Source organism: Lycorma delicatula, chromosome 11 (genome assembly GCF_047948215.1).
Source record: "Lycorma delicatula isolate Av1 chromosome 11, ASM4794821v1, whole genome shotgun sequence".
In the NCBI taxonomy this organism is placed as follows: Eukaryota; Metazoa; Arthropoda; class Insecta; order Hemiptera; family Fulgoridae; genus Lycorma; species Lycorma delicatula.
Window position 1 is genome coordinate 78,726,398 of NC_134465.1, and position 12,510 is coordinate 78,738,907.

The following is a 12,510-nucleotide window of genomic DNA, read 5'->3' on the forward strand; positions in this document are numbered from 1 at the left end:
CTTCAACACAAAAACTACAAATGCAATTTTCAGTCGGTTTAAATCTTCCATTGCTCGACCTTAATTATTACTACTGTACCAATTTAATATTTTCGTAAATCATATATTCGAAAAATTATTTTTAAAATTGTATATTTTTTTGTGGTTTTATAGGTTAGTATATTGTCTCGATTAAGCCAGGAAAATGCAGACGAATTTAATTTTGTGCGAGCGTATGAGTGCTTTCAGCACAAAAACCATACATGCCTTGTGTTTGAGATGCTTGAACAAAATCTTTACGATTTTCTTAAGCAAAACAAATTTAGCCCATTACCACTCAAGTATATCAGACCTATTTTACAACAGGTTCTTACTGCACTACTCAAGCTTAAGGTATGTTGTTTATTTATTTATTTTTTATAGTGGGTATTGCAAAGTAAAAGTAATTTTAATAAATTATAATGAAGTAAAGTAGGTTTTTAGGAACAAATGCTTTTAGAATATTATAATTATATAAATGCGTTCTATAAATAACTGAAGATAGGATTATTTATTGAATTTTTCAATATTATTTTAAACTAGCTTTGGTTATTTTGGATTTAAATATCACTTACTACTACTGTCTTTTTAGAGCTAATCATTTTTTGATTATTAGCTAGTTTTTAGAGACTTAAAAGTACATAGCAAATGCGGAAGAAAAAAAATTTTTTTTTAATCAATTTGAAAATTTATAACTGAAACATAAAAATTAAAAATACATTTTATAGACCGTATTTTTATCATTACTTGATTAAAATTTTACAATATTTGAGTTTAGTAAAAAGTAAATTATAATAGGAAGAGAGAATTTTTACTTGCATGCTAATAAAACTAACACTACTTGTACAAAATGTTTCTTTTTATTTTAGTGTGATTATTTTGTTGTATGCATTTGCAGTGTATTTACTATTATTTGTATTCAAATTCTTTATTGTATGGCAAATAATCGAATGGGTTTAGAAATAATATCCGGTTCATGATTTGCATCATTTTTCATTTTTGTTAATGTCAAGGAAATCATAATTATTAGTTTCGTTTCACCATCATTAAATTTATGCAATAAATATCACATATAAAAGTATATTCAATTCACACTAAAAATTACAAAGAATATGTCAAGATCTGTCCTGTCTTTTAGAAATAGAAATAGTCATTATAAGAATTAACAAATGCTAAATTTTTTAGTTTCATTTTGAAATGAACCTTATTTGAATCATCAATTTTCAGTTGCTGCTTTGGTGAGTAAGGACCCAATATTGTTATAAATCAATGATCGATTCGCTTTACCATAAAATATATATATTTTTGCAACATGATTGGTTATTAGAACGTAATTGATCGATTTAATCATTCATAAAGAAAATGAATACTTATTTACACAGAGTTATGTATTCATTTAAATACTAGACAGTCTACTATGGCTAGACCGTCTAGCCACGTTCCTCAACATGTTCGTATCCTCATGTTTGTGAGAATATTAAGTATTTATAGATATTCATTAAAGAAAATAAAGATTAGTAATTTTACTTAATTATATTTCTGTTTCAGAAATATATATATATATGTCGCAGGGAAATCATGAAAATGATTTGATCAAATCCCTGATGTAGATGATCAATTCACAGATGTTAAAATTACAACTCTGTGGGCTGATTTCCTTAAAGATGAAATAATATTCTTTAGCTATTAAAAGTTTATTGTTTAGCTATTGAAACACAAATTATTTATTCAGAACTAATTGTAAACAAAACTATGAAAAAATTGATAACTTAATTGCTTAAGTTAAGTTGCATTTGAATACTAGACCGTGGATACCGGTGTTCTTCGGTGGTTGGGTTTCAATTAACCACACATCTCAGGAACGGTTGAACTGAGACTGTACAAGACTACACTTCATTTACACTCATACATATTTTCCTCATTCAAACTCTGAAGTATTATTTGAATGGTAATTACTAGAGGTTAAACAGGAAAAAGAAAAAGTTAAGTAACTAAGTTATAAGTTTTTCATAGTTTTTTTTTTCAATTAGTTTCGAATAAATAAGTTGTGTTTAAATGACTATTGTTGTTATTACTTACTCTGCATTTTATAATGCATGGTTTACTAAATAAAAAAGTCGTGACACCTTCTACCCTTCGTTATTTGATATTATTGACATCAAATAAAGACTTTTTTTATGACTTGTTTATTTAATCTTTTCACTAACACAGTTAAGGGATTCGAACAAATCACTTACTTTCTTTAGGGAAATCATCCCACAGAGTTGTAATTTTAACATCTTTCATGAATTGATCATCTACATCAGGGATTCGATCAAATCATTTTCATAATTTCTACCTTAGAGATTTTATCAAATTTCCGTTTTTATCATCTCCTGGCGACATGCATATACACCGTTCATATCCAGAAGCATGGTGCTTCTATAATTATCTATTTTTATAAAATTAACAAAAAACTGATGTTTACAATAGTTTTTTTATACCAAAGTTTAAAAAAATAATAAGTATAATATATGTTTTGTATATAATGTACTGTTTATACTATACAATACAATTTAATATACAGTTGTTTGTTCAATTTTTTCTGCTAGGTGGTAGCACTTCATTCAAAATAAAAACATGAGCACATACAGCAAACAAACTGATGTACCATGCTTTCTATTTAGAAAGAAACTGTACTTATATTCTAATTGCTATTGCTATAAGTAATAATGAAAGATGAAACACACATATGCATACATGCATGCACTTGCACGCTGGGCTAATCTATATTGAGAATAATAGCATTTAAAAAACAAACAGTAATTTTTATGCTTTAGTGTTGGTGGAAAAATAATAAGGGTACTACTACTGTTGTCTGTGAAGATTGCAAGATTTGTCCAAGCAGGATTTCCTAATTCTCCATTATCTTTCTGAACATCAAATTTGGTAGTTCATAGACTGCCCCCATTAATTTTTAATTTGTCTATTTAAAAAGCAGTATAGTAATTAAAGGACAGATTTAAGAGTGTAGAACTATTCGTGGAAATAAAAATGTTAAAATTTGCTGATAATGTTGTAATTTTTGGCAGAAGAAATGCGTTAGAAGCAATTGTAAAAGGCATGCGTTTTTTATTATTAGAAAGATTAGTTTGAGTATAAATCAAGAATTAAAGAAAGTGTGACAGAAAGATTGGTAATTTGGAATGAAATATTAAGATAAGTAAAAACATAATATTCCAGAAGTAATAGAATTTTTTTTAAATTTATAAAATCCATATCTGAGGATCTAGAATACATTGTAGCAGAGGTTAAAATATTATCTCAGGGCAGAATCAAATGGGAGAATAAATCTCAAAAGAAGAGATCTGTTTTATGACTGATCCATCTGTGATAATCGGTTGAGATGCTCTGTACTTACCTCATTCCAAATGTACCAATTACATTTGTCGGTACATTTTTGTGTACTATTTTTGTACATGTTGATTAAAGAGTTAAGTCCAATTTGTGAATATTGTTCATTTATTAACACATTTAAAATGTTTTTCTTCTTTTTTGCAGCAACTGGGGTTGATACATGCAGATTTAAAACCTGAAAACATAATGCTTGTAGATCCACAACGTCAACCGTACCGTGTTAAAGTAATTGACTTTGGCAGTGCATCGCATGTCAGTAAGGCAATCTGTAATACCTACCTCCAAAGCCGGTACTACCGTGCTCCTGAAATTATTCTTGGTATGTTGTTGTTTATATTTATTGTTATTTTTTTAATTTCAAATTTCTTTTTAGGTAGGAACACATTATTTATGGGAATTTGTATTATTTCTGATGATGTGTTATAATAACTGATCTGTGATGCTGGAGAATTCCAGTTGAAATATGTTTACGTACTTTTATTCTTTTTCATTATTGTGGTAGATTTTTTTTATGTTATATATTACTTGTTTCATTTTATGTAAATACGTATTTTGCATTATTCAGTGTAATAAATTCATTAAATTTATCTAATTTATACTGTGTTAGTTTGAATATTTCCATTGTTAAATAGAATTGAAAATGAAGCTTTTTTCCAAACTTATTAAAAATTATTTTATATCTTAATTTTTATATTGACATCAATATGTTTTTTGATCAATTGTATTTATAATTGTAGTTATTCTTTTTTCTTGTTGAAAAAAATCGACTTTCATGATAAAAATTAAATTCTGTTAAATAATTTTTTACATTTTTTATTTTATATATTGCTAAACTAACTGCATTATTATTTATTAGAAAAAATATTGTTTCTGAAAAGCAGTACTATCATTAGTTAGCAGTACTAACATCTAGAATGAAGACGACATCAATATCAAAATTTATTAGGCTAATGTAAAATAGAAGGATAAAGGAAAATGTGAATCATAAGTTTGTTAAAAACAATACTGTAGCTATTTCTTGTCTTTTTCAAAAAATATGCTGTATTCGGTCATTGTTTCTGAGTTGATTGGCTACTTCACTGGCAATCTTGAATTTCAGTCATTTTGTACTAGGCAAGACTTTTTTTTATACCAGTAATTAGTGTTTAAATATCTCTTATTGTATGAATATAATACCACTTTATAATCGGTTCAAATCATCAGCAGGTATGCAATTTTTCACACGCCGCCAGAGTTTCATTCCATTTGTCCTCAAACAAAGCTCAGAGCCTTTTGGTAAACTAATTTAAAAAATTGTAATAAAATATTTGTTCCTCGATACTATTGTTAAATGTTGCATCTATTATAGATCCACAGTTCCCAGAGTGTGATATCTTGGGAATAATATTCTGGCAATTGAAGGTTAAGAAATACGGTAAAACTCCTATAAAAAGCTACTTTTAATGAACCGATTCTTTTAGATCACCAGAGAAGAGTATTGGAAGTGCCTACTGTTGGCATTTAATAATGTTTTAATGACTAGCAATCGATACCGCTTAAAATTTATTTAAAAAAATTGAAATTTTATATGAACTAACAAATAGCATCTAAAATATATGTAACAAATATTGGTAATTTTATGCTATTTAATTTTTGAAATTATATTTTAATATATTTATGTGGTATCTTGCAAATACAGTGCAACCCCCCCCCCCTCGCTATAATGTGGTTATCAGGGGACTTACATGATACCCGTGTTATAAGCTAACCATGTTATTTTGAGAAGTAAATTTTAAATCACAAAGGAGATCAATTAAAAAAATAGGCAGAAATAGTGGGGCTGTACTGTATTAACAAACATAGCAGTATGCTGTATACTTTTTTTTATTAGTGACATTCTCTAGGAAAAGATGGAAAAAATTCAGTTTAGTTGATTTTTCCAAAGTCATTCAGCTCTCATAAAAATTATGGTCCATATTGAACATTTTAATTATCATTGTTGATTTTGAATAAAATAGAAAAAACTGCATGGTGATTTTACAACACTTGAATATATCATGGAATAACATTTTTAAGTTAAAGATTGTGAAGAGACATGAAATGTAAAATTGTTACATAATAAATAGGATCAGGAGATCTCCTGTGGATCATAAGCATCATGTCATCCGACTCCAGTATTAAGGCAGGCAAGGCACTAAAGAACATTGCCATAGAGAAACAAGAAAAAGAAAAATTGTAAGAGGAAGGAAAGCTATTGTACATGTATAGGGTGTTGAAGCAGCTCCACCCTGATTCTGTTATTTCCTTGGAAACAATGAATATAGTTCATTGACTGCATACTTAGAACTTCATAGTAGACTTTTTTAATTCTTACTATAACAAATAGTTGACAGCCATTAGCACGGAGATCTATATAGTGGTTAGGCTGCTGTCTCTTGGCAAATTAGCAAAATATGCTGAAAGAAGACGCCTAGACCACTGTTAAATATATCAGTACTGTGGATTGGCAGTCTTCTACGCTGTTTGAAGCAACTGTACATGACCATAAATGAAGTGGTGGTTGAAGTAGCATTTAATTAACCAATTTCTGTAAGTTTTTTTTATTTGATTTACAATATATATCAATTTCACTGCTGCTATTGGTATTTATTAGTGACTAATGACCCCCAATCTAGACACTTTATTTCAAATTTATTCATTAAAAAATAAGCAACTAACCTTGCTTGGATTTAAAACAGATCTGCAGCATTACAAGGCTATAAAACTATTAACCGATGATTCTAACAGTTTGCTCAAGTAAGATTTTGTAGTTATCATACTACATTATTTTTTATTGCTTCTATATATTTCAATATTATATTAATTATTAATTTTATTTTTTTAATTTATTTCAGGATTGCCATTCTGTGAAGCGATTGACATGTGGTCGTTAGGTTGCGTAGTGGCTGAATTGTTCTTAGGATGGCCTTTGTATCCAGGTAGTTCAGAATATGACCAAATAAGATATATATCTCAGACTCAAGGCCTACCTACAGAACATATGTTAAATAGTGCATCAAAAACGACAAAATTCTTTTATAGAGATATGGATAGTACTTACCCATTTTGGAGACTAAAGGTAAAGATCCTTTTTATTTTGTATTATAAATATTTTAATTTATTTGTGGTTAAGGTTGGATTTTTAGTTTTTTTTTTTTAAATTTGGCAAGGGAATAGTTTTTTCAAAGAAGCTTTTATGTTGTGGAATGTTGTACAGCATGATTGGAATTGTATAAAGAAAGGGATGACTGCTGTTTATAGAAGTACTATGATGGTTATGCAGTAATCCTTAAATGCCAAGCTGGTAGGCATAGGAAATCTTGTGGATTGTTTAAACCTTTACCAGTTATTAAAAGTATCCGAAAATTTCTGTGCCTTTTTACAGTTTTTATTATAAAAAAAATATTATAAAAATATATATTATTATGTATTTATACATTGTTATATAATGGTTTTGTGTATGCAGAAAGTTATTATTACAAGGTGATATTTTTTCCATCTGAGAAAGTATATTTGAGTTTTTGAGAATCAAAAATTTTCTCATTTACAAAATTTTTTAGATTATATTCTTTTGATTAAATGTTTCTTTTAGTATTGTAAAATTTGAAGTAGACATTGTTTTGAAAGTCTGAATTTTGATTTACATCATGTATGGTATTTAAAAAATATGTTGTTAAAAATTTATTAAAGTGGTTAGTAATGGTTTACTTTTATGTTATTTTAAGAGACATAAAAAAAACTTTTGTGTCTGAACTAGCTTTTGGCATATGTCAGCATCATTTGTCCTCTAGTTGGCTTCATTTGCCATTTGTGAGTAAATATTGAAAACAGGATGTACTTTAACAATATCGTGAACATGTTCATGTATTTTATTTCATAAGCTTTGTTAATCGACTTTTGTAAATCACCCTGTTAAAGCAAATCACATGCTATGCAAACATCTGTATTATGAAACTGTTACTTATGGAAATGATCAAATTATAAAACTGTTGAACCAGACTTCCACTGAGGTGGAGGTCGCGTAAGTAATAAGTAAAAAAATATTTTATATACGGCTGTATAATTTTATAATTTGATTATTTATGTATACTTCTTTTTTACAGACACCGGAAGAACATGAAGCCGAGACCGGTATTAAATCTAAAGAGGCGAGGAAATACATTTTCAATTGCTTAGATGATATCGGTCAAGTTAATGTAACAACTGATTTAGAAGGCGGTGAATTATTAGCCGAAAAAGCTGATAGAAGGGAATTTATTGATCTTCTAAAAAGGATGCTTACTATGGACCAGGTGGCAGTATTTTAATCCCTGTTAATAGTTTATATTAGTTCTATTAATCCACATTATATTATTTAACAATTTCTCCTCGAGGTCAGGGTGTTTGTGATAATTTGAATGTTATGTAATATTAAATCATGAACTATTAGAAGCACAATAAAGATGACATTTAGAGTTAAAATGTTCTTCAGGTGTTAAAATATCTATTGACGTAGCTCCCTTTTTTTGAAAGTTGTTTTAAGTTTTAAAAAGGGAAAAAGGAATTTAATAATGCGTTTTTCATTTTGAAATTTATCGTTATATAAAAATTGTTATTGCAGTTTTGAAGATGCAAGGTATAAAGCTCTTGAAGATTGATTGTTGTTTATGATTCCTCGAATATTGATTTTAAAATAATTGTTCTCACCATATATACAGGAGTAGTTTTTTCTAGACCTATCTCAGGTTATAGTAAACCTAGCGTTCCTGTACGCATTATATTATTTTTCATTTACACTCTTATGATAATATGGCCGATTGATAAGTTGCTAACATTTATTAATTATTCACAAAAGAGATTTAAATAAGATTAAAATGCAGTAAAGTGTACATATGACAGGTTTATTAATGAAATTAAGTTGACAATAAAATATAAACAAGTAACTTGTATTTAAATAAAATATGGCTTATATGTAAATAAAAAATATTTTGAAAATTGAAGTCTTAGATTTTTTCTAAAGTCTATTAGACCTCACCAAATACCATAAAATTTATTTTGAATTTGATATTACTGAAGTTTTCGTACTGTATGTCAGCTTTGTAAGTACGCTTTGTAAGTATGTCAGCTTTGTTTTACTTATAGCCGTGTCACCCTTTCACATATCCATATCATTATTATAAGTTGTTTAATCTCTCATAAATCATTGCAACAACTACATAGCTAATTAATTAGGAGTTGCAAAGTTTCATTAATCCTTAGCTTAATTCCTTTCAATAACATTACTGATATTTTAACATAATTGCATATAGAATATAGTTTTTCACAATAGAAAAAATAATCTTTAAAAATTGTGTAAATTTAATGTGTTTTTTGTGTTGAAGTAAGTAATGAAAACTTCATAAGTAACATTTATGAAGGAAATATTTGGTGGGAATCTCCAAAAATTTGGCAAATCGACTAGAAATAATACTTAAAAATGTTTTGTGAGAAATAAGAAATTTATTTACTTTTGTCAGATCGGGTTCTAGTGATATAATATACAAAGTGTCACGAAAAAAGTATAACAGGCCATTCATTTTTGGATTCTGCATCAAGATTTGTGAAAGAATAGTTGTTTTTTCCTTTCATTTTCCTTTTATTTGCCATTTCATGTATGTCAAGATGGGATTGAAGGATCGTAATATTTTATTTCCTTGTTTACACTAACTGATAATAAATAAACAAATTATGCTGTAAAGATGATTATAAATTTTTGAAAATGGCAGCCATGTCAGTTTCTTCAAAATACATTTTATTAGTTAAGTCTTAAGTCTCATTGTAAACAAAATCTCATCTTATTCCTAAAAAACTATTTTCAGGTGTTTTTTCATTGCAGCTGTCTGGATTTTAATTTTTTATTTTTAGAAAACAAAAGAAAAAATTATTTTTTTTTATTGTAGAAAACTCTGGTGTACAGTTTTTTATTGCCAAATGATATACATATATTTATATATATATTTTTTCCCCAGACATATTTATCTCTGTATCAAATAAAATAATTTTAACAATATATAATACTTTAGCCGCCAGATAACAGTCAGAATAAGAAAGTAAGAAAACTTACTAACTGTAGTGCTTTTAGAGCGTCACTCCATCTTCAGCAGTCAATAATATAATTACACATTAATTAAAATAAATTTTATCATTATGTTTGCTGTCTATAAATAAATCTTTGCATCTACCAAGGCATCTTAATGAGTGGCATTTTATATTAAAATATTTAGTTATTATATCAGGTGCACTAATTTATATAAATTGGTAGATCTGTATAATTAAAACAATTTAATTAAGATGTTTATTTATATATGTTTAATTTCCATATTAAGCTATTTGTACGTTTGAGTGTGTTTCTCTCCTTTAGTTATTCATGACAGTAGGGATTTAATCGTCATCTGGTAATGTATGCTGATGAAATTGAAATATGGCTGATTATTTTATAATAATCTGCCTTTTAAGATAAACTTCATTAATTCAACATTTTAATTTTCATTAAATTTCAGTTTATTTCTATGTTTAGATTGCATTAATAAATTCTAAATTTGAGCTTTTATTTATATTATTGATTAGTTTTGATGTTTGTTAATAACTGTTACTGATAGGTTTATTCAGACTGTTTGAATTCTTATGAATTAATTCTGATAAGTGGTGTTTTGGTGGGGGGAGGGCTATTAGTTTGAAATAAGTTTATTGTTATGTATTTTGAATTAGTGAAGTTTTATTATATTTTATATTTGTCTTATTTGTAGTGATATATTTTGACAACTTTAACTTGTTATAATTTTGCACAGTACAAATTTTGTATATAAATATATAAACTGTTCATTTTATTGGATAAATGAATGCACTATTATTTCAAACAGCTCATATTAAAAGCTTAATGATTTTTTTTTTGTATATATGTTTCTTAAAAAGAAAGTTCATAGAATAGTTGTAATTAACAGAAATAAATGGTAATTAATTAGCTGCATATAACCCAAAAGTTACTATTATTGGTTGGATAGTGTAGATTTTCATCCATTAAAATGGGCATAGTGTGCTACTACGCTTCCCTTCATACAGATTTAAAACTGATGTTAGCAGTTTTTAAATAAGCAGTTCTTACTCTCCTTTGATAAATTAATCTAATGGTTGTAAATTATTTTTCAGTTCGCTTCCATTTATAATCATTTGGTCAATTTGTGCCCGTTACAATGTGTCTTTCGTTTGATCCTTGTAGTTTTTTGAAGTAATTTTATTTTATGTTCTGCATAATTGTTTTATTTATTGTAAAATCTTCTTTTTTAGACATTTTTCATATTTTTTTTATCCCACAACTCATATTTATTTAATGATTTTAAGCGACTTTGAATTGTATCACCTTCTCTGGTTTGATTATTTCATTTTTTCTTTTGTGTAATACATAATTACATAATGATACTCAAAAGGTTTTGAAATTAGCTTATAAAAAAGGAAGTAAATTAACTTAAAAATCATTAGCCTTCTTCCCCTTCAAAGTAGTGCCCTTTCTCCCAGGATAGCTTGATTCTACTGTTTTTCCAAGCTCAAAATCACTTCTAAAAGTTATCGCTCATCAGTGTTCATTACCTCCTGCAATTTAGATCTTTTCGATGATCTCAAGAGCTTCAATTTCATCTCGGAAAAAGAAAGGTGTCACAGTGCTGGAAATGAAGTTTGGGTTAGTTTTGAAAAGTTCTTTCAGCTCGATGCAGACTTGAATGTAGTACTGTGTTTGTTTAATGCTGAGCAGTCTTGGAACAAATTTTTTGGCCATACATTGCATGTTGAGGTTCTGTGCAACAAAATTTGTAGACAAATATTATGCGATTGGCCTTCTTGGAAATATTGAGAGTTTTGCTTCACTTTTGCACAGTGGCTTCATGAATTTCTGTTACATTTTTGAGGGATGCTGTCAGTCGAAGGAGGACTAGAAGATTTGTCATCATCTGATAGTTGTTGTACATTGGTATTCAGCAAGCTTTCAAGACCTTGCCGAGTTTAAAGCAGATTTTAACTTAACTTATTGTGGTTTACGCCATTCATTTTCATCTCATGATATAATTGCACAACAGCAAAACTGTACTTCACAAAGTCACAAAAAACTAATGTACAGGGTCTGAGAGAGAGAGAGAGAGAGAGAGAGTGAGAGAGATTGTTTGTGTACACACGTGTGTACGCATGAAAATGAACAAAAAAAAACCAGTAATTGTACAGAACCCTCCGAATATTTGTCAAATCTTTTATTAGTAAAATTATTAAAGCCAATGTAGCGTTATTTTTTGATGCAATGTTAATAGAAATTTCAAACAGTTTAGACATATAGTTACTTTACATTCTGAATCTGCTATTCTAATGTTTGACTACTATCAGTCAATAATCGGTCAGAAAAAGGTATCTTTGTATTAAATATTTTATTAATTATGAATAGTACAAGGGTTATTTTTTTTCAAGGTCCGATTGGTCGCGAAATAAAAACCCGTTCCAAAATCGGATGAACCTTTGTGCAGCATCTCTAGTATTATGGCCTTCAATCACGCCGCGTCACTTCGTTTAGTTCTAAACATGCAGCTAGCATGTAAACATGTCTACAACAATAGTATCTCCCACCAAGGGTGAAGTGCGTGCGGTAATTCAATTTCTTCAGGCTGACAGATGTAATGCAGCTGAAATTCATCGACAAATAAGTAATGTGTACGGTGAAACTTCAGTGAGTGACAGCAAAGTGCAACAATGGTGCAGGAACTTTAAAGCAGACGTACAGATGTTCATGATGCAGGCGGTCAGGGAAGGTAGTGTCAACCGATGATCTCGTTCAGCGAGTGGATGAGACAGTTCGAGAAAATCGTCGGTTCACAATTTCTGTATTGAGTGATTTGTTTCCTGAAATTTCAAGGTCAGCTCTCTACACCATTGTGAGTGAGAGACTTCAGTACCGCAAACTGTGTGCTAGATAGGTTCCCAAGGTGCTCTCCGACCATCACAAATCAATGAGAATAGATGCCTCCCTAACGTTTCTCCAGCGCTACCACAATGATGAAGATTTTTTGTACAAAATTGTCACAG

At 28.6% G+C, this 12,510-nt stretch overlaps 1 protein-coding gene across 9 annotated transcripts in view; it reads left to right on the forward strand.

The window, feature by feature from the left end:
* The window catches only part of Hipk (Homeodomain interacting protein kinase), a 162,871-nt gene that overhangs the window by 63,842 nt on the left and 86,519 nt on the right, over positions 1 to 12,510 (forward strand). For 7 of the 9 annotated variants that reach the window (XM_075378792.1, XM_075378791.1, XM_075378796.1 and 4 more), the window contains exons 5-8: positions 154 to 372; positions 3,559 to 3,733; positions 6,288 to 6,511; positions 7,536 to 7,727. In XM_075378792.1, the coding sequence (XP_075234907.1) occupies positions 154 to 372; positions 3,559 to 3,733; positions 6,288 to 6,511; positions 7,536 to 7,727 (810 nt within the window). The remainder of the gene's footprint in view (positions 1 to 153; positions 373 to 3,558; positions 3,734 to 6,287; positions 6,512 to 7,535; positions 7,728 to 12,510) is intronic. The other 2 variants (XM_075378800.1, XM_075378794.1) reach the window with 1 other exon arrangement.